General features: G+C 44.2%; 1 protein-coding gene across 4 annotated transcripts in view; it reads right to left on the bottom strand.

Annotated features, from left to right (window-relative positions):
* The window catches only part of LOC147709977 (H-2 class II histocompatibility antigen, A-U alpha chain-like), a 1,213,889-nt gene extending 1,192,042 nt beyond the window's left edge, over positions 1-21,847 (bottom strand). For 3 of the 4 annotated variants that reach the window (XR_015295833.1, XM_086920664.1, XM_086920663.1), the window contains exon 1: positions 21,638-21,829. Coding sequence is in view for 2 of the 4 variants with exons in the window: in XM_086920664.1 (XP_086776790.1) it covers positions 21,638-21,716 (79 nt within the window). In the remaining 2 variants the exon portion in view is untranslated. Of the gene's footprint in view, positions 1-21,637 lie in introns of all 4 variants that reach the window. The other variant, XR_015295832.1, reaches the window with a different exon arrangement.
* Positions 21,848-23,630: the final 1,783 nt, after the last annotated feature.

Here is a 23,630-nt window from a genome sequence, read left to right as displayed (position 1 = left end):
CGAGATGTTTTTAACGCTGGAGGGAATATAAATAGCCTTACAACGTCTGAGGTACCAGTGGCAGCGCAAGGGGTGGCGGTAGGCTCAGAAGAAGCAATCTCGGCAGCACCAATTTTATCAACTAGGGCTTCCCCTCGCGCCATGCTGTCCCGGATCCCTCCTCACCCTCCAGCTCAGCCGATTACAAGCCCAAGCCACAAGCGAACTATGGAACCTCCAAGACAAGACTTAAGTCCACAAGCATTCCAGGTCTCTCAAGAGGGTGGCCTGTCCATTCTCTTGAATGCCACAAAAGCGAACTCTATTGAAGACATGCTTGCAACTATCCTTCAGGAACTCAGAGACTTTAAAAACTCCCAGGCTCAGGAAATTTCACAGCTCCACAGTAGGCTCACGAAAACGGAGGAGTGCCTTGGTAATCTCCCCTTGAGAATCTCCGAAGCTGAGGCTCGGATTTCGTCCTTAGAGGACTCACTAATGGCAATACAGAAAGACCTTCTTGTGGCCAACAGAGAGAAAACTCAACCAGCTGAAAAAATGCAGGACCTTGAAAATTACAACAGGAGGTCCAACCTACTGCTAGTAGGCATACCAGAGGGAATGGAAGATAAGGATGTAGTTAAATGGTCAGAGTCCCTCTTGAAAAAAGCCATACCTGAGCTCCAAGGCGACCTAACAATCACAAGGGCGCACAGAGTGCCCGCGCATAAACCCAATAATTTAAAATATCCCCGCACAATTTTGCTCAATTTTTCGGACTTCAGGGTAAAAGAGAAAATTCTAAACACTGCATTCTCTAAGAAAACATTCAATGCGGAGGGGGTGAATAACTTTCGGATTTTTTCTGATATGTCGTCGGCATCTGCCCATAGGCGCAGGGACTTTGTTAAACTGATTGACTCTTTTAAGAGTAAGGGAGCCCAAGCCATGATAGTACAGCAATCAAAACTTAATGTGTTGGCCAAAGGGAATTTTTTTATTTTTACGATTCTCCATGAAGCTCAGTCTTTCCTTGAAGGTCTTGGTGCATAATCCGTTGCTGAATTTTCAACTACTTTAAGGGCGGGCCCACGGTGGAGACAGGAAGCACACAAGGATCCAATGAAATGGCATCCAAAAAGAAGAAATACCAGAGAAGGACGGAAGTGGAACACGGGGCGTTACTGTCCACTCTAGGGGGGGTGGGGAGGGAGGTGAAGGGGGGTGTCGCAGGGGGAAAAAAGAGAGTTCATATATTGAAGAATTATCTGTTTTAATACTGACACAGCTATGGTATGGACAATGTGACATTTAAAAGGCATTTTTGCACAAAAGGGTGATTCAATTTGGATATTCTGTACTCGTCACTTTAAAAACGTATTATTTTATTTTTTTCACGTACGGGTTTCACATTTTGAAAGCATTTTTATATTCTGCTTTTTCTTTTTATTCTCCTTGTTTGGTCCTATTGCACATGATTAATGTTGTTTATCTACAAAAGGCAAGGTCTATAACTCTCCAGAGTATAATCCATAATTATGTTCTTGCTTTTCTACTATGCATTTTTTGTGAAGACCAACTAATATGTTGCTGCTCTTTCTCTTCTGCTTTTCTGCTTTTATATAACTGAGCTGCTTATTAGCGTATTTATACAAGGAGAGGTCTAGAACAATATCTTTTGCTGCTATTGTACAACTATGCTGCTTATTTGCTCATTTGCACAAGGAGAGGTTTAGAACAACATGATGTTGCTTTTTTTAAATATTTTGCTCCTATCATACACCTGTGCTGCTTATTTGCTTATTTGCACAGGGAGAGGTTTAGAACAAATAATACACTGTTGTTCTTTTATGACTATCTGCTGCTATCATATATGTACGCTGCGTATTGCTCATTTGCACAGGGTGAGGTTTAAAATTCCCCTGGATATATTTATCTATTATTTGTTCTTCTTGTATACGATTTAACACTTTGAAGAACAAATGGTATGTTGAAGTTTATTTCTTTTAATGCAAATGGCCTGAACAATGTTCGCAAAAAAAATGCCATTGAGTGCTGGCTAAAAAATCTTAACCCAGATGTAATCTATTTACAAGAAACCCATTATAGAGATCAGGCCGAGTCAGATAAAATCTTTAAGAGCTGGGTTGGTCACAAGATATCCTCAACAGCTGGGCTGGCGCAGAGAGGAGTTTTACTAATTTTATTAATTTAGAGTTACTAATAGGAAGACATGTAGGCTTTACCCCGGAAGGGACACTTATATACCCCAGAGGTAGATGGGCAGTTGCACATGGCAAATTAAATACTGCAAATATAATTTTCGCCACAATTTATGCACCAATTCTAGATGACCCTCTGCCAATCTTACTGTTAAAACGTGCTATAACAGGTCTTCCTGGACCAATAATATGGGGGGGAGATTTTAATTTTCTACAAAATCCTTTATTGGACTCCTCCAAAAAAGATTGCCGCCAGAACAAACCCCAAGTTGCTATAGCCATCCAAAGCTGCAAACTAGACCTTGACGTCATGGATTGCTGGCGATTTTCTAATGCTCTCAAACGAGAATATTCATGCCATTCAGCAAAGTACAACTCCGCATCTAGGATAGATTTTTTTTAACATCTCATGATTTAGAGTTATATAAGTATGCCCCTCTACCAAATGCTTTTTCGGACCATGCAGCACTCTGTATGGAGTTAAAAAGTGGGGTTACACGACGTAAGGTCTTTAAGAAGATGGTTCTTTAACAAACTGAACCTCCTAGACCCACAATGGTGTACAGATATTGAAGAAAAGATTGAGCAGTTTTTTGCACAGAATAGAGGAACAGCCCTATTAAATACGATCTGGAATGCATTTAAGGCTTCTTTGCGGGGGTTAATTAAGTCTAAAGAAATACCAAAGCAGAAGGCAAGGAGGGAGGAGAAAATTAATCTACAAATCGAACTTACGCAGGCAACCCAAGAACATTATAGGGTCAGATCAGCGCTCTCCGGGCAACAGCTGTCTGAGGCAAAGTGCAGGATGAAGGACTTTTATTATGACCTAGGCGAGACTAATAGTAACCTCTAGATATATGAGATATATGAGGAGAGTGAATACACAGGGAAGCTCTTGGCCTGGCAAGCCAAAGAAAAGCAGGCCCGAAATAGGATAGACCAACTAACTGACCCCATCACTACACTACATGCTAAGACCACTGCCTCCATTGGTGAGTTGTTGCTGAAACATTATGAGGGAGTCTATCAAGCAACCGAAGGAGCTACACCCGATACCATTGGGGAATTTTGAGAGTCGCTCGCAATACCTAAATTAGATGATGAGGGCAAGAAATCCCTCATCGAGGACTTCTCAATGTTAGAATTAGATGAGGTGATTGGTTCTTTCCCCAATGACAAGGCTAATGGTGACGATGGTCTTCCTATTGAATTTTTTTTTTAATTTGGAGGAACCCTGCGTAAAGAACTTCTGCTTTTAGTTAACTACTTACTTCAAGGAGGACCTCCACCGGACTCTTTCCATTCAGCAGTGGTGGTTAGCATTTAAAAAAATGGAAAGGACAAGGAAAATATAAATTTGTACAGACCCATAATCCTATTAAATACAGACTATAAAATGTTTACAAAACTTTTAGCAAACCGATTGAACAAAATAGTGGGGTCTTTGGTAGCCCATGATCAGTGTGGTTTTATAGCAGTCAGGCATCTCCATTCGAATACAACATTTTTATTGTAGGCACTAGATTATTTTAAGACTAACAAGGTGAAGGCTCAAATCTGGCTTTTACATGCAGAGAAAGCTTTTGACCTGGTGTCATGAGACTGCCTTTTTGCTATTTTGCACAGTTTCAATTTCCCCGATTGTTTTTATTTTTATTTTAAAACAACTTTATATGAATTCTAGGGCACAGATCATCATTAACAATACTAATATTGAGTCATGTCAGGTCACTAGAGGTAAGCGTCAAGGATGCCCCTTGTCGCCAATTTTATTTGCATTATTTATTGAACCTTTGGTGATTGCAATTAGGGATACAATGACCGACACAGTCCCAGTAGTTTGAATGGCAAATATAAAATTATGCGCTGATGATATGGTCCTTTTTCTTTTATTCTAAACCCTCAAGTCAATTAAAAAATTTTTTTAATTCTGTGACTTACAAAAACTAGGGGGCTACAAGATAAATGTTAACAAAATGGAAATTATCTTAGCCAACTGCACTATAGACACTTTAGTACCGGAATTCAGGCAAATATACAACACATCCCCAAAGAGATATCTGGGAATATTGATTTCGGACAACTTGGAAGATCTGTATTCGTTGAATTTTATACCTTTGTTAAAAAAGGTTGAGTCTCTTTTAGATCGCTGGAATTTATTACCTTTGTCTTTAATGGGATGGGCAGCGCTAGTACGTATGTCGGTTTTCAACTTTCTTTTTAGCGCCGTACCCTGCGCAATCCAGGTTTCCTTTTTTTAAGAAGTAGATACCTTGATTTCCTCCTATCTCTGGGCAAAACAATCTCCCAGGCTTGCACTTAGCACTTTATATCTTCCATCTGCACAAGGAGGTTTGTCCCTTCCAAATATTAGAGAATATTATTTTGCGTCTTTTGCACACCATAGTTTTAGGTTTTTTTCTTTAGAAACCCACGAGGCAGACAATTTTTTTATGAAGAAGATGTTGTCAGAATCAAAAATCACTGACCCGGTTAGAATTACGAAAGATCCAAAGAAAGTTCGCTATAAATCTCTACAGTGGATTTTTAAACAGAAAACTCAGTTTTTTAAATTCTATTGTATCCCTAAAATAGGTAATACAACGGATTTAATCAACCTCAGCTTAGGAGAGGAGGGCTGTATAGACAATAATATAATAAATCTCTGGAAGGAGAATGGCTTTGAGAAAAGTGAGGACTTCCTTATGGGTAACAGGTGGAAGTCTTGGGAGGAAATTTCTAGACAGATACACCACTCCTATTCAATTCTGAACTGGTCTGTTCTTATGCTTAGTGCAAAACTTAAAGAGCTTGATATAGGCAATTTATTCCATTAAAAAAAAACATCTCTATAGCTCTGAACAATCAAAGACAAAAAAAGACCAGTACTTGGATTAAAATACTAAAAGAAAATAACGGGCAGGAATCCTCCAGTAAGATCATTGAGAGGTGGAAAAAGAGGGAAGACATTCAAATTAGCCATCAGGTATGGGATAAGATAAATAAATTTAATAAAACCATCTTCTGCGGCGCTAATGTTGCAATTTTATAATACATGGTTAATCTATAGAACCCCCTCTTTTCTCCTTAGTATCTTTCCTCAAGTCGCCGACAAATGCTTCCGGTGTGAAGAAAAAGGCACCTGGAAGCATATCGTCTGGGAGTGCTAAAAAATTCAGATATTCTGGAAGGAAATAGAAAAATTCCTCTCTATTTTTTTTTTTTTTTATAAAATTTTTTATTAAAGTCTTTTGCAGTGTCTTAAATCAAATACAAGAAATAAAAAATTCACAAAAAATACAGTATCATTCTTTTTGAGTATAACATAGTAAATAGCAAATTACTCAAAATACCATCCCCAGACCTGATCGAACTCTTTTAAACCCCCAACTCTTTTTGCATACTGTTGTTCACATTTCCTAACCCTTTTCATTTTCTCAAACCATTCCTGAAACATCGGAACTTGTGATGTGCGCCAGTTCTGTAATAACAATGATCTAGCAACGGCCATTGCAATATAAATCAATTTTGCCAAATAAAGTGAAAATTTACATTCTGGATCAAAACCAAATAGTAATATTTATACATTGCAAGGAATTGATATCATATAATAAGTTTTAAAAAAAGCAAAAATGTCCTCCCAAAAGGACTTCATTTTAGGACAGTATGCCATAATGTGAGACCAATTAGCTGGATCGCCATTACAGCATCTAAAACAATTGGCGAACGTATTATCATACATTTTGGCTATGATTGCAGGTGTGCGGTATAAGAGCCATTTGCTAAAATATAGCATTCTGCACCAATTGGCGCCGCGTAATGAACCAAAATTAAACTGATTAATAGTTTTCCATATTTCAGTTGATAATACTAGGTTTTCCTGTGTATTCCATTTGCGTATATCTTTAGAAGTCAGCTCTTCCTCCCGACTCTGTGTCAAGCACTGTTTCCATGCCCCGGGTTTCTTCATAAGATCATTAACAAAAAGATCTACTGCTAATGGAGAAGAATTACTAATAATAATACTGGGGTTTAATTGCGTCGGAGTTTTATAAATCACGCTGTAGGACCCGATTAGCAGAAAATTGCCAGGAATCAGACGTGTCATATCATCGACAGCTAGCCAGGACCCATTCACCAAGAAATCTGCTAACGTTTTAAACCCTGCGCGGCCCCAGTTTTCAATAACTATAGGTTCAATCTTGATCCTTAAAAAGGAGAAAACACCAATTAAGGGAGTTGTTAAGTTAAAGAGAGGGAGGGAATATCTCTGGAGCATGGCATCTCGTCGTTTAAAGAACCAATTTAGGGTCCTATATCGGACAAATTTAGGTGATTTCGGCACAAGCAGAGGGGATGGAATCTGAATTTCTAAGCATAATAACTCAAAAAATGTTTTTATAAATAAACCGGTACCTGGGTTTGTATTTTTAAATCTATCTAGGTACTGCGCAAAATATGCGTAATAATAGTCTTTTAAATTTGGTAATGAGAGACCTCCATATTCAGTTTCTTCATATAAAGTCCATAAGTCAATTCCAGGCGTTTTTTTTGCCCAAACAAATGCGGAAAACATAGATTCTATTCTGGAATAGAAAGAACCAGGCAAAAAAACTGAAATAGTGGAGAATAAAAAATTAAAGAGGGGGAGTATTGACATTTTAATCAAAGCGATTCGACCAAGAATAGATAACGGTAATGGATCCCAGCGTGCAAACATTAAATAAACTTTCTGAATCAAAGGGACAAAATTAAGTACATACAGATCCTGAACTGTAGAAGAAAAAAAAATCCCCAAGTATCTTTTAGGTTTTGAATTGATACAACCTTGCAGATCTGGGTGTAGAACTGGATCTCCTCCCCCGTAAACCAAAATTTCTGTCTTTTTTTTATTGATTCAATAGCCTCCTAAGGCCTCGAACTCTTCAAAAATTTGAAGAGCCTGTGTCTGTGATATAAGATCTGGTTTAATTAATAACATAATATCGTCTGCGTAAAGTTTTATCTTGGCCATGGAGATAACTGGAGGAGCAATCTGTACACAATTCTGAATAGCTACAGCAAGTGGTTCAATAAAAAAAGAAAAAAAGAATAGGAGGCAAGGGGTAACCTTGCCTGGTTCCCCGTTGAACTAAGATTGAACCAACTAAGAATGGATTGATGAATATATTGGCTGTGGCACCGGTGTATAGATTCTGTATCAAATTAATAATGTGTTGTGGGATCGCAAACTTTTTTTAAATAAAAAAAGTGTGTCCCATACCACTAAATCAAAAGCTTTTATGCGTCTAATAATAATACTAAAGCCTGTAACCCCCGTGACTCAAAATAATCTAATGCCTCAATTAAAAAATGTGTATTTGTAAATAATTGTCTTCCAATAATAAAACCGTTTTGATCGGGATGAATCAGCTCCTCCGTAATGTTATTGAAACGAAGTGACAATAATTTGGTGGTAATTTTATAGTCTGAATTTAATAGAGTAATTGGCCTATATGAGTATGGGTCCTTGGGTTCTTTCCCCTTCTTCAGGAAACTAACAACCGTGCCTTCCTGAAAGGATTCAGGGACTTGCCCTCCATCAAGCATTGAATTTAATAATGAGAGAAACAAATCACCAAAGTGTGAGAAGGTGGCCTGATATGCAGTGCTCACTATTCTAGTGAACACTATGTATCAGTCCAGCAACCCTTATTGATGATTGGTTGTAAGTCAACCTTATAGACCAGCTATCCTAGTAGCGTGGATACGAGCAGTCTAAGGCTAAAGACTCGAGAGGGCGCGTTAAGCCAGCTGTTTACCACACATATACCCCTTGAATACCCAGTGAAAGGACACCACACAAGTGTTATGAAAATAAACAGTTATTTATTTAAAGATCACAACAGCCCTGTACTCTTTATGAGGACAGGGTACTAAGCACAAACCAAAACTCTTACAAAAATACTTAAGTTAGCACAGTATATACAAATGCCCGAGGGGCACGGAAAACCATATACTCTGAAAGTGGAATGCGAAATTCCTAGCAGGTAAGTACAGTACTAATAGCTTTTGGAATCGCTAGGACTTAACTAGGGAATCGTTAGATTACTTCTAGGAGGCCTAGGGGACTCGGGTGCAGTGTGTGCACTCTCACGCGAGATGCGGGACAAAAGTCTATGGTAGCTAGGAAATAGAAAGTTAGTGTTCTCGGGCGGACCCGACCTGGTAGGGAGAAAACGAAAGTAGATTCTGACCCTTGGATAGTGAGGCTATGCTGGGGCACCGAAATGCCGAAGTTACCTAGCCCAGGGGCTGCAGCTGCATAGGTCTGAAAAGACGTCGGGAATCCTCGTAGACGGACCAGGAGCCGGAAGAAAAGATGCTGGCCGGTGGCCAGTGAAGAAAGTTCAGTTGGATCCAAGCCTGGATCTCGAAGATAGGTGACACCTGAAAGCAGAGGGGACCAAGTTCGAGACTACTAGCCAGTAGTCAGTGGGCACCAGGAGGGCACCGGATGGTAGCCACCTCGACAAGGTGAGTGGGTGACGCTTGACTCGAAGATCTCACGGACCAGGAGGCGTTGTCGGCGACCAGGATGGAGGATCGAGCTGTCCCACGAAGATAGAAGCTGTCGACGTCGCTGGACCCAGGATTGGGCAACAAAGCCTTGGCAAATTCAAGCCCACGCGGTGGACCTAAAATGGCGTCTGGAGTGGACCAGGAGGGTCCGGGGTGCCTCTCTTGAACAAGGAAGCAAGGGCCAGCCTGGAGCAACCAGACCAGCAGAAGAGTTGTCGTCGGGCGTCGTTCAGAAGGCCACAAGCCAGCCGGCTAGTAGCCAAACAACGCGGTGCACAGCAAACAGCAGAAGGGCCCCACGCCGATCGTGGAGATGCAGGGAGGCTGATCTTGGGTGCTGGAGCTGCGCAGGGTTGGGGCTTCTCGGACCCCAAAGCACTCACCAGTGGAAGACTCGGTGGGCTTGCAATAAAGATGTCGTGCAGTCTTGGCGATCGTCGGTCCCTTGAGGTCTCGTCGCACTCACGGTTCTCAGCTTTGCTGTAGAGGTGAGTAGAGGTCAGAGGTGCCAGGGAAGCCGGGTCTCGTCGTGCTGGGTCGTCGGATTCGTGATGAAGGACTTGCAGCAGACCGCAGTGTTCTTTAGGATGGTGCCTGCGGATGCAGGGTGACTACTCCTTAGCCACAAGGGAGAATCTTGAAGAAGAAATCGTGAAGTCCTTTCGAAGAAAGTGGTATCTTGATTCCAAAGATGATCTAATTTTAACAGGGGGCCCGCTCCCATCTTTATACTAAAAAAGGGGGCTGACCCGGTGACTAGGTCCTGCCTATGGGTGGCACTAGGTGGGGGGTGGTTACACCCCTCAGCCATGCCGGACTTCCCCAGGCCAGGGGCTGGTGTGCCCCTGGAACTGGTTCAGACCGGCCTATGCGTAGTGAGCACCGGGGTGCCACTCAGCAGTCACCTTCCTGTAAAGCCCTGCCTACCCAGGATACACAAAACCATGTCTGGGACGGTGCTAGCACCGCCCCTGACAGGAAACCCTTTGTCCAGGCTCCCCTCGCTGGAAGGACTCCCAGCTGCAGGGGGTCAGACTCGTGTCTGTGGTGGCAGCATCCATTTTGTGGAGCTGAGGCTTCAGTTAACTTTAACCGGGGTTCACAGTTACATACATGTCGTGTCCCTCTAGAAGGGTGGAATGCTAACCCCGTCGCCAGAATTGGCGAGGGGTTAGTATTCCAATTCGTATGACACCTTACTCGACATGTTTTGATAAAGCAATACCAAAGATAGCATTTAACCGCGAGGATTATAATGCACTTAAGAGTATATGGTATGCGATATCATGGAACAGCTATTAGGACTTGATTCCGCAAGCTGCAGACAGGCTCAGCTCATGCCAGAGCACCATCTCACACGATTCCAAGCACTCTGCCTTCAGGATTGTCAAGGCCTGCCATAGGAGTGACTGATAGGAATCTGTGTGTCCATTTTAGGGTTAGGTATAGGTATACTACACCTACAGCAAAGGGTGATTACACGACTTTGCCCCAGCTGTCATGCAGCCAGTTGTGTCAAATTTAGGAGGCCAGCCAGGGGTGGCATAATACATGCTGCAGCCCCTGGCAGCCCTGGGTACACCTATGCCCTGAGTTACAGGGTCTGATAGGGTGGCCCAGTACCAATTGGAAATGTACCTAGGGTACATGGAATCCATTTTAAAGAGAGAGCAGTAGGCCTGGGGTCCTGATTGGCAGGGTCCCAGGTCGACTATGTCCAAAACCAGCTAAAACACAGGGCAAAAAGTTGGGGGCAACCATAGTCAGGATGTACCTTCCTACACAACCCCCCCCCCAAACGAAAGGAGATAAGGCTATCCTTGTCCAGGTAAGCCTCTATTACCTAAGTGGCCATATAAGGAAGGACCAGCTCTGGCTTGGTTTCCCCCTGTGTCATGGTCCACTAGGCAACCCCTCACCCTAAGGGTATCTGAGGGTCTCCACCATAGGGAATCTCTGTCTCTGGTGTGTCTTGGGAAAGAAGAAGGCTGATGCTGGGATGGAGTACTGAAGTGAGGCTCCTCTACCTTTGGCCTCAACTTCCTCCAATCACCATCCATCATATGTGCCTTTCTTTCTTTAGCTGAGATGCACTGAGCTCTCAGGGTCAGCCTCTGGCTACCTAAAGCTGGAGGCTGAGTCCCTCTGTTTGGCTTACTGGAGGGACAGGTCAGGTCTGGGGTTTTTAGGCCCCATGTTTGGCTGTGCCCAACAGTGTCCAGCTGTGGGAGTTCCCTAACTGCTTTTAAGGGGGATCCCTCAGGAGTCTGTTCTATTTTCACTTGGCTAGGTTTACCAGCTTCAGTGATCCTAATCTGTTGATTAAGGGGTTCTTTTGGACAGGGGGCCCTTTGGGGTCCACCACTGGCCTCCCTGATCTCTTCAGCCCTGGGCTGACTGAGGCAGGGTAGAGAGGTGCAGGTTACCTGCTCCAGACTGGGTCCCACCTGGGAGGGGTCCACTGCCATCAGGGGCTCTGCCAGGCTAGGCCTGACTACCTCTGGGGCAGTTCCTTCAACAGGGGTAGAGTCAGCTCCCTGAGGAGGCTGGCTCTCACCTAGTGTCTGGGAGGGGGAAGACTCTTCTTCCTCCTCAATGCTCTCTGTTTGAGTGGAGTGATCCATTGTTTCAGGCTTCACAACCTCACTGTCTGTTTGAGTAGAGGCTGAGACCATTTCAACCTTGCCAACCTTTTCAGGAGGGCACTCAGTTTGTGTTTGGGCTGTGACTGTCACAGCCCTCCTATCCTGCTCTGGAAGGTCTGTCTGAGCCTGGGCAGTGGCTACCACTGCCCTTCCAACCTTTTCAGGGAGGAATGGTGCTGGGACTGGGGCTGTAGCTATTACTGCCCCACTAACCTGTCTGGATAGGCCTATCATTCTGGAATGAGTTTCTTGTTCCACCTCAGCCCATGCTGAGAGTTCCAGGTCATTCCCCAGTAAGCAATCTACAGGTAGGTTATCTGTCACTGCCACTCTCATGGGCCCTGTGACATTACCCCAGCTGAGCTTGACTACTGCCATGGGATGCCTTCTCTTCATTCCATGAATGTCTGTCACCTGATAAGTAAAACCAGGGGTCAGTTGAGCAGAGGGGACCAGATGGTCACTCACCATGGTGAGGCTGGCCCCTGTGTCTCTGAATGCCTCAACTTTCTGACCATTCACTAAAACTTCTTGTCTATACTTGCCCAAAATGTGGGGTCCAGTAGTGAAGTTGGCAAACCCCATGCCAGTCTCACAGACAAGAGTGTGGTCAGGGAACCTGGCTAAGCCATAGTCCTCCTGATTGCCCAAAGTAATGCCCACCACATTCTTGGGGGCACTCCCACCACCTGGGGGATTACCACTAGTGGTAACAGGAGGTTTAGGAGTATTACCTGGGGGTATATTTCCCTTATTACCATTTTTTGGGCAACTGGCATCACTTTTGTAATGACCCACCTGTTTACAGGTATGGCAATAAGGTTTCTTCTGTTCTGAAGGAGTGTTCTGGGACCCACCACCCTTGTTGGAATTTTGGGGCCCTTGGGAAGTCTTCTCTGTGGATTTATCCCCACCCTTCTCTTGAGGCTTGGTTGATTCCTTTTTCTGGTCACCACCCTGGTTTTTAGGCCTAACCCTGGTTCTGACCCATTTGTCTGCCCTCTTACCCAATTCCTGTGGAGAGGTCAACTCAGAGTCTACCAGGTGCTGATGTAATAGCTGGTTCTGACAATTATTTAAGATTTGCTCCCTCATAATTAGATTATACAATCCTTTAAAATCAGTAACCTTACTACCCAGTAGCCAGCCTTCAAAAGCCTTAGTGGCACAATCAACAAAGTCAGCCCAATCTTGAGACTGAGTTTTCTGGGTGTCTCTGAACAGCATCCTGTATTGTTCAGTGGTTAAACCAAACCCATCAACCAGTACATTTTTCAAGACTTGGTAATTGTTAGCATCCTCCACCCTTGTGGTGAGGAGCTTATCTCTACCTTTACCATCAAAGGAGAGCCACAAGATAGCTGCCCACTTACTTTGGGGAACACCCTGCACAGTGCAGGCTCTCTCCAAAGCAGTAATCCATTTGTGGATGTCATCCCCTTCTTTAAAGGGGGGCACTATCTTATTCAGGTGCTTTGTATCAAAACTCCTTTCCCTATTGCTAGGTTTATTGCTGCCACCAGTGGGAACTAGCCCACATAATTCTTGCTCTCTAGCAAGGGCAAGTCTCTCTTTGGCCAGGGCAAGTTCTTCCCTTTCAATCCTCAGTTTGACTGCCCTTTCTTCAGCTTCATACACTCTCCTCTTAGGGGAAGACATTCCTCTGTGAGAAGAGTTGAGAGAGCCATTGGTTCGAAAGGATCTGCTAGAGCCTCTTGATAGAGACCTAACTCGTCCATCCCCAATGTTAAGCTGACCTGAGAGTGGGCCCAGGAGTCCCCCAGTACCAAGCTCATGTCTGCTTAAGTTGGACCTGCTTAGTCTACTGACTTCTAGCTGTCCCTTATCTGCCTCATCCCCAGACAACTCATCCTCCTCCTCAGCATCATCTGCCTCATGGAGGGGATGGATATCAAAGGGACCCTGTAAGGAGGGCATACTTCCTTCTGGATTAGAAGGGTCTGGGTTACCAGCCCTACTGGCATCATAGGCCTCTAAGAGACCAATCAGAAAGGAAGTGGTGGGGTTAGACCCCTGTTTTAGTTTCCTGAGAGTACACACTTGTCTCATCTCATGGAAGCTAAGAGCAGTATATTTTGAAGGGATGACCTGTGGAGGGTCAACTGACACAAGGGGAACCTCAGTGTTTCCTCCTTTGTCCGACATACTGTTTCTAGTGTGGTGTAAGTGATGCACCTACCTACACTATGTGTTTACCTACTGATCCCTTGCTAAGAGTTGCAGCCAAGGTGTGCTAAGCCTTGAGGAGCTACAACAGCTGGTTCAGTAGAACTCAGAGTATTCTAAGCTTTAGTTATATGTACCTAACAGTACTTATGTGATCTTTCAACAAGATATTCTTAGGATACGTGTGGTAAAACAACAGCAAGCTCAAATCCCACCGCTGCCACCAATGTGAGAAGGTGGCCTGATATGCAGTGCTCACTATTCTAGTGAACACTATGTATCAGTCCAGCAACCCTTATTGATGATTGGTTGTAAGTCAACCTTATAGACCAGCTATCCTAGTAGCGTGGATACGAGCAGTCTAAGGCTAAAGACTCGAGAGGGCGCGTTAAGCCAGCTGTTTACCACACATATACCCCTTGAATACCCAGTGAAAGGACACCACACAAGTGTTATGAAAATAAACAGTTATTTATTTAAAGATCACAACAGCCCTGTACTCTTTATGAGGACAGGGTACTAAGCACAAACCAAAACTCTTACAAAAATACTTAAGTTAGCACAGTATATACAAATGCCCGAGGGGCACGGAAAACCATATACTCTGAAAGTGGAATGCGAAATTCCTAGCAGGTAAGTACAGTACTAATAGCTTTTGGAATCGCTAGGACTTAACTAGGGAATCGTTAGATTACTTCTAGGAGGCCTAGGGGACTCGGGTGCAGTGTGTGCACTCTCACGCGAGATGCGGGACAAAAGTCTATGGTAGCTAGGAAATAGAAAGTTAGTGTTCTCGGGCGGACCCGACCTGGTAGGGAGAAAACGAAAGTAGATTCTGACCCTTGGATAGTGAGGCTATGCTGGGGCACCGAAATGCCGAAGTTACCTAGCCCAGGGGCTGCAGCTGCATAGGTCTGAAAAGACGTCGGGAATCCTCGTAGACGGACCAGGAGCCGGAAGAAAAGATGCTGGCCGGTGGCCAGTGAAGAAAGTTCAGTTGGATCCAAGCCTGGATCTCGAAGATAGGTGACACCTGAAAGCAGAGGGGACCAAGTTCGAGACTACTAGCCAGTAGTCAGTGGGCACCAGGAGGGCACCGGATGGTAGCCACCTCGACAAGGTGAGTGGGTGACGCTTGACTCGAAGATCTCACGGACCAGGAGGCGTTGTCGGCGACCAGGATGGAGGATCGAGCTGTCCCACGAAGATAGAAGCTGTCGACGTCGCTGGACCCAGGATTGGGCAACAAAGCCTTGGCAAATTCAAGCCCACGCGGTGGACCTAAAATGGCGTCTGGAGTGGACCAGGAGGGTCCGGGGTGCCTCTCTTGAACAAGGAAGCAAGGGCCAGCCTGGAGCAACCAGACCAGCAGAAGAGTTGTCGTCGGGCGTCGTTCAGAAGGCCACAAGCCAGCCGGCTAGTAGCCAAACAACGCGGTGCACAGCAAACAGCAGAAGGGCCCCACGCCGATCGTGGAGATGCAGGGAGGCTGATCTTGGGTGCTGGAGCTGCGCAGGGTTGGGGCTTCTCGGACCCCAAAGCACTCACCAGTGGAAGACTCGGTGGGCTTGCAATAAAGATGTCGTGCAGTCTTGGCGATCGTCGGTCCCTTGAGGTCTCGTCGCACTCACGGTTCTCAGCTTTGCTGTAGAGGTGAGTAGAGGTCAGAGGTGCCAGGGAAGCCGGGTCTCGTCGTGCTGGGTCGTCGGATTCGTGATGAAGGACTTGCAGCAGACCGCAGTGTTCTTTAGGATGGTGCCTGCGGATGCAGGGTGACTACTCCTTAGCCACAAGGGAGAATCTTGAAGAAGAAATCGTGAAGTCCTTTCGAAGAAAGTGGTATCTTGATTCCAAAGATGATCTAATTTTAACAGGGGGCCCGCTCCCATCTTTATACTAAAAAAGGGGGCTGACCCGGTGACTAGGTCCTGCCTATGGGTGGCACTAGGTGGGGGGTGGTTACACCCCTCAGCCATGCCGGACTTCCCCAGGCCAGGGGCTGGTGTGCCCCTGGAACTGGTTCAGACCGGCCTATGCGTAGTGAGCACCGGGGTGCCACTCAGCAGTCACCTTCCTGTAAAGCCCTGCCTACCCAGGATACACAAAACCATGTCTGGGACGGTGCTAGCACCGCCCCTGACAGGAAACCCTTTGTCCAGGCTCCCCTCGCTGGAAGGACTCCCAGCTGCAGGGGGTCAGACTCGTGTCTGTGGTGGCAGCATCCATTTTGTGGAGCTGAGGCTTCAGTTAACTTTAACCGGGGTTCACAGTTACATACATGTCGTGTCCCTCTAGAAGGGTGGAATGCTAACCCCGTCGCCAGAATTGGCGAGGGGTTAGTATTCCAATTCGTATGACACCTTACTCGACATGTTTTGATAAAGCAATACCAAAGATAGCATTTAACCGCGAGGATTATAATGCACTTAAGAGTATATGGTATGCGATATCATGGAACAGCTATTAGGACTTGATTCCGCAAGCTGCAGACAGGCTCAGCTCATGCCAGAGCACCATCTCACACGATTCCAAGCACTCTGCCTTCAGGATTGTCAAGGCCTGCCATAGGAGTGACTGATAGGAATCTGTGTGTCCATTTTAGGGTTAGGTATAGGTATACTACACCTACAGCAAAGGGTGATTACACGACTTTGCCCCAGCTGTCATGCAGCCAGTTGTGTCAAATTTAGGAGGCCAGCCAGGGGTGGCATAATACATGCTGCAGCCCCTGGCAGCCCTGGGTACACCTATGCCCTGAGTTACAGGGTCTGATAGGGTGGCCCAGTACCAATTGGAAATGTACCTAGGGTACATGGAATCCATTTTAAAGAGAGAGCAGTAGGCCTGGGGTCCTGATTGGCAGGGTCCCAGGTCGACTATGTCCAAAACCAGCTAAAACACAGGGCAAAAAGTTGGGGGCAACCATAGTCAGGATGTACCTTCCTACACAAAGTAGCTAAAGAAAACTTTAAAAAATTCAGAAGGAAGGCCACCAGGGCCACAAGCCTTGCCCAAAGGAAGATCCTTTACCACCAATTCCAATTCCTCCGTAGAAAACGGACTTTGCATAATAAATTGATCATCTGAGGATAGACTGGGAAGTACATGCATCCCCAGAAAATCAGACAAGTTTTGATGATCGATGGAGTGTTGTGTACTATAAATTGTCATAATGGGAAAGCATAATTGAGTTTATTTCCACCTGAACTGATGTCTCGATAGGAGTGACAGGATCTTTTAGAGAATTGATCATATTCGAAGCTGCCTGTTCTTTCACTTGCCAGGCTAAACATTTCCCAATAAAATTACTTTCTTCGTAAACTTTTTGAGATTGTTTACGAAAGACCTCTTCTCTCTGTGAGAAATAATGGGTACTGAGTTCACGTTTGGCCTCACTTAGTTGTTTTGGAACATTACAAGTTGGATTACAGTGTTGTTGTGTTGTTAGGTCCTGGATTTTTTGAAGCTGCGAATTCCTAGTATTTTTCACAGCAGACCACTCAGCCACATCTTTACTTATAATTATACCCCGTATAAAGGCCTTTAAAGTGTCCCAAATAATATGAAGGGGGGCAGTACCTGTATTTCGAGCAATATATTCCACAATCTCTCATTTTAGTGCAGAGACCCAAATTTATATCCTGTAAATATGTTTTATTAAACATCCATCTTTTTGGAACTTTAATATTGTCTCCCAAGTCAAAATTAATCACCACCATAGCATGATCTGAAAAACCATTGTGACAGAATTTCTGAGAAAAAGATTTAAGCTGTCTGGAGGCAAGGAAAAAATCTATACGAGAGGAAGATTTAAACCTGCCCGACCAACAGGTGAAATCTGTTTTCCGTGGATTTCTCAGACGCCATGGATTGCACAATTCCAATGTTGATATATAATTTAACATAGTCCTAAAAGATTTAGGTTCAGACTGTCTCTTGGAGGATGTGGTAGAATCGAAATTGGGGTTCATGAGCATATTAAAATCGGCACCTATGACGATATCCCCACCTACCAATAACAGAGATTGAAACATGTTTAGGTGTTCCCTGGGTTTTGATTTCTCTAGGGAAATCAATCATTCACTCTTCACAACATACTATCTCATACCCTTCAGCCTATTTGTATTGTATGCTATAGTGAAACCACAAAACATAAGGTATTCAGTGTACAAAACATCAAACTTTTATTATAAAAAGACTTTTAAAAAAAATTTTGGGATACATTGTGAAACATGAATTCATTACAATTTGTTAAAAACCAATTTCTGTCAATCAAGTGGTACCTAGATCCTAGTGTTTGTAAGTTTTTATAGACACAGAAATCAAGGGATCAACACACTTTCAAAGACATCAATTCCAACAACAATATTCATAAAATTATACTGATAAAATTATACAATCATTGATTTCCCCAGAGAAATCAAAACCCAGGGAACACCTAAACTTTTTTCTGCACAAATTACCCTGTTCCTGTGGGTTTAACTGGAAGGGTACTCTCTTTCGTTTTAAAACAAAGAGATTGAAACATACCATCATAAATCTGAGGATTGTCTTCTATAGGAGCATAAAAACACACAAAGGTAATTGGGCATAGACGATTTTTGAAATTACACGAAACCCAACACCAACGACCCAAACCATCCCTTTCCGTCTGAATAATTTCAGCCTCCAAATTTTTATTCAAAAAAAGAGCAACTCCCCGTTGCGAACTCATGGCTCATGAAAAACCCCGGAACAAAGCCCAGGTTTTAAACATCGTAAAATCCTCCTTTTTAGAAGCAGTAATATGAGTCTCCTGTAGCATTACAACTGCAGGATTCTCAGTCTTAATCCAAGATTCTATGGCTCGCATTTTTTTACCATTATTCAGACCATTCACATTAAACGAAATTAATTTCAACCCCCTATTAACAGACATAATACATGATTTAATGCATGAAACAATACGACAACCTTAATCGCATAATACCAAATTTTGCATATCCAAATGTAGTCCCTGAAAAACACTATTTTGCAAAAAACAATCATACTGCAAATAACTTCTATCTTTTCAATTTTTACACAACCCACCCATATCCCCACCCCCACCTTCACCTGTGGCCATTTCCTGCTGCCCTTACCAATGCTGGCCACTGAGTCTCAACCCCTATTCTAGAGGTGTCTTGATGTAACACCCCATAGCCTCTCTTTCATCCCTCCCCCAGCCCCCTGCTGCCCCTCCTCGACATCAATTGACTTTCCTAACCAGGCGACATTTTGTTAAGCAGATCCTGTGCTTCCTCAACATCAGTCAGCAAATAAAATTTGCCTTTAATCAACACCTTGAGTTTTGACTGTTGTGTGTTTGAGGCCTGAGCTCCCTTAGCCTTAAACAAATGTAAATTTTTTACAAACTCTTTTCTGCGGCGGGCTGCAGCCGCAGACATGTCCGAAAATATCCGACATTTGGTAGTAACATTCGCGGCGAATTGGCCTTGTTTGATGGCCCTAGATAGAATTGTCTCTTTTATACGAATGTCAGCAAAATTTAACAAAATAGTACGAGGGAGAGCAGAATTAGGAAATGGCTGCGCAGGTACCCAATGGGCTCGGGTGATCGTCAAAATCGCCTTTAAACTCTGGTATAACTTCATGCAACAAAAAAGAAGAGACCCATGATCATATCGGACCCCTTGATTTTCTCAGGAACCCCGACTATTCTAAGGTTAGATCTACGATTGAAATTTTCAAGTTCATCAAGCTTAACTTCCAAGGCCTTAGATGTTTTAGAAGCGCTTTTAACGTCCTTCTTAACCTTAGTCATCTCATCCTCTAGGCCTGAAATTCTAACTTCGGCTTCCTGAAGACAAGGAGGAAAAGTAGATACAAGGTCCTCAATTTTGTCCAAACGATTCTGAATCCCGACCAGTTCAGCCCTTTGAAACTGTTTAACTTCTCGTATTTCATCTAATATCAAGTTTAACATGTCTTTGACTAACAACTGCAATGTTCGAATAGTCTGAGTAGTTTCAGAATCCATAGTTAGAATAGGGCCTATTCTAACTATGGATTCTGAAACTCTCATTGAACTCAAAGCGATTATAACATTCGATGAGTTAATTCAGGTCCTAGGCTGCTTCTCGAGTCACACTCCATATGATGAGTCCCTTTTTATAGCCTCGTTAATAGCTAAATCCCTTATTTTGCAGTCCTAGAAAACAGATTTAGTTGCAACCTTTCAGGCATGGAAGGTAAAATGACTACGAATCCAGGGCAGGGAAAGAAAATATGCAGAGATAAGGGGCACTTAAGAAATACGAGAAGTTCTGGAGCTTGTTTGAACCCTAGTTTGTTTTCTGTTTGTTTTCTGTTGATGTCTAATTTTAACCACATCTTCTTAATAACAGTCTGCTAGATTGTTTTTATTTATACACATTGCACTTTATAAGTAAGTTTTGAATTGATGAAATCTGAACATGTCTCTTTATTTGTGTCCTGTACTGTATTAATCGTATTACAAATGTGTCATGTAATGTTTATTCTGTCTTTATGAACTCTCAATAAAAATGTATAATTTAAAAAAAAGTTACAACAAAAAACAACTTATTATTAATTGCATAGGCAATGCTTGTTGTAATTGTATGCATGTGAGCTATGAATTGCTAAGTATGTGTTACATTCGACCAGCACTGTTATTCTACGCTTTGGGTCTATCAGTTTAATAATCCCCTAACATAACCGTGTCTGAGCTTTTCTCTACAATATTTGCAAGCGCGTACATTACAACTATACTATAGTGGTTTGTTTGTAGATTTACATAGCGGTAAGGGTATCCAGGCGCTGTCCATGGGCACAGGGAGATGAAGTGATTTGCCTAGAATCACAGGAAGCTGAGCTGACGCCGAGACTCGATACGGGAACCCCAGCTTCAAAGTCGGCAGCTCAGGCCGCTGCGCACATCCTACTAGCCTGATTACCTCTTGGGTCACACTCAGCAAATGTTTATCAATTGTGTAATATATGTACCTGGCACTGTGCTTTGCCCCCTATAGTAAATGTACGATTTAATGGTGCGCTGTGCTGAGCTATAGTGCTTTACAATAGCTGTGCTTTGTTTACTATAGTAACGGTTCTGTTTTTAACCGCATGTTGCACTCAGCTTGCTTGGAGCCCGTTGTCTTCTTTGGGTCCTAATCTCAGCAGCACCCCCTTTCCTGGACCCTCACCCAGTGAGGACGGAGGCGATGACAACATCAATCTGCGAAAAAAATTCATACACCCCCCCTAACCTACAAAGAAGGCAACACAAAATATCAAACACCGCACCCTACAGGAAAAGAATGAACGCGCTGAAACTGACCAGGATGTCATCCGACCCCATAAAAGGTGAAAGTGAAATGGACCTTCCCCCAAACACTACAACTCCTGATCTGACTCCGGAGCCGAACCTCACTACACTGAAGTTTAACAGGAAGGTTCGAAGGATTCGAGGTGAGGGTTCCTGCCACCCCCTGAACCCTCTGACACTCCCAGAAAAATACAATGTGAACCATCCTGGGTTCAGAACCCACTGAGATATAACCGAGGCGCCTGCAGCGCCTCCTTACCCTGCAGGTCTCCACTCCCAGACCCTACTCACACCGCGCACCTGAAACCAACCCTGCGCACTCTTCCTACAGCTCCAGATCACGGACGGACATCTTAAATGCTGACAGCTCCTCATATTAAAATTAACTGCACGGTCAATCATTTTCAACACTGTTCAATACAAACATTCATAAACTATTACGAAAACATATACTGAACCTCGCCTCGGGCTTCAGTCAGTTTATAAAGGAGCTCGGACCGGTGCCTGTGGCTTCGCCCTGTGTAAGGTTACTGAGCCCCTCAGACACTTGCAATGTCTGCCCTGTTAGGGGTACTTTATCTCTTCTATAAGATATATCGTGTCACGTTAACTCATAAGTGTCTGAAGCGTTACAGCTCTTCGCGATATGACCTTAAAGCAGGTACCGCATAAAGAAACAACCACCAGAGATATCGTGCCATGAAAGCACTCACCTTCGAGCGCCACCACCTCTGGCAGAGACAGCAGAGGCAATAGAGCCACGGTCCACATCAAGGCTCTGTGGTCTCCCATGGCGTCCTGTGCACAAACGCTGCCTCTCTCTCCCTCTATCGCTGAGCTTCCTTGCTCCTCAGTCCCCGCTCTCCCTCTGCTGCGCCGTGTGATCTTGTCGCTGCCTCCCTAGCCTGCTCTCTCAGCGCGGGGCGGGGCCTGGGAGGGCGGGGCGCTCAGAATGTGTGTCCTGGCTCCAATGGGAGCCCTCCCCGCCGATGACAGGCCGGGTACTAGGTAAGTAACCCCCGTGTGCGGCTGCTCCGGCACAGGAGTGGGAACATGAGGTTAGGGGCCAGCAGGGCTTTCAATGGGCCGATATTTTTTTTAAGGGGGCCTCGAAGCGGGTCTCTATCGGGCTTTGTTCTTCTGTGCCCTGGCACAGGTGGTCCGTTTGTCTACAGAATGCAGTGACAGCAGGCACACGAGATGCGCTGCTCACACTGCTCACTTCTCACCAGGCCCGGTTCTAGAGGGTGGGCCGGGTGGGCCAGGCCCACCCAAACATGAGCCTGGCCCACGCAAACAAGAGCCTGGGCCCTCAAAGTGATTCTGCCAACGATACACAAGGATAATGTCCTGATAACTCTGGTGATTTATGATCCTGCTGGAGAGCAATCATTTTTTCTGTTGGTAGTTTTAAAATGCAGAGAAACAGAATTTTATGTGGATAGCTCAATGGGAAACTGCCTTTGTCACAGAGACTCTATACGTTCCTCCCCCTGCTTCCTCCCTCCTGACAATCAACACGAAGAGGCCGTTTACGTTGTAAATGGGGTTCAAAGTGGTGAGATTTGTATATCAAAAGAAAGTCGGGGTTTAGGTGAAACCATACAATGCAGTGGACTTAATAGGATACAAAGCGAAGCAGTTTAGCTCATCGTGTCAATGCACCTGCTGCTGCTGTGTGCAACATTCTGCTTAGACGGACATTCTTACTGAACCAGCTTTGCCTTTCATATCCCTGAGTTTGAAATGGGCACTGTGAATTCGTGGTGATGTGAAATCACAGATGACCTAGTCCTGTATGGTCATTCCCTGAGAATGAGTTACAATGTGAAACAATACTGTGGCGCTTGCCTAAATCCTTCTAGGCAGCACTCCCCATTTAAAACAACATCCTTCAAAAGGGACATTTCAATTTAAAATAAACGTAAGATTTACTGCACCCCTGTCCCCTACAGGTACAAACAAACATACAAAAATATACATAAAAACAAATAACTTTTGACTTTTTACAAAGTCATGCAATTGATAACACATATTTAAAACATTGAACTGTATTTTTTTACACAGGCACTTTCAGTCCAGAAGTCTATCTACTCGGTGCTGCACCAATCACTTTACACCCAACAATCCCTTCACAACCAATGGCAGGTCGGAACACTGGTGTGGACATGCGGGGAAGACATAGGGGCAGTCATGTTCATTCAGTGCATGGCCTCTGTGCTGGAAGCCTGCACAGAGGGCGTGCCTTTTTAAGTGCTGGGTGTGAACGGGTGGCAGACAGGGTCTGTCTGAAGGGCAGCCAGAGTGTTCACACTGCAGAAATGCTTATTTTCTTTTATATGGTGCGCATGTAGTCCGAGTTGAAGCCAGAGCCCTTTAATAAAAGGCACAATCGACACTGTATATTATGTACATTCAGAGCCGAAACAACGAAATCATGCAGCCTCATCAGAAGTAGTAAGTGCTATATAAATAAATTGCCGTTCACACATGTCCTCGTTACAGAAGTGCTCTCTCAATGAACGAAGGTTGTGAGTGAAGAATTTAAAGACCCGCAAGAAGGAGGGAGCGTCATGGCCAGAAGAGGCGCAAGATTTAAAACAAGCATTTGCAATGCAATAGGTCTTACATTTGTTAGAGTTTGAGCTATTGGCATTGTAAATGACAATGCCTTTTATTTATGTGTTGGTTTTTAAAACATAAATA

Source organism: Lissotriton vulgaris, chromosome 5 (genome assembly GCF_964263255.1).
Source record: "Lissotriton vulgaris chromosome 5, aLisVul1.2, whole genome shotgun sequence".
In the NCBI taxonomy this organism is placed as follows: Eukaryota; Metazoa; Chordata; class Amphibia; order Caudata; family Salamandridae; genus Lissotriton; species Lissotriton vulgaris.
The sequence above is the reverse complement of the archived record's forward strand: the minus strand, read 5'-3'. Positions and strand labels throughout refer to the sequence as shown.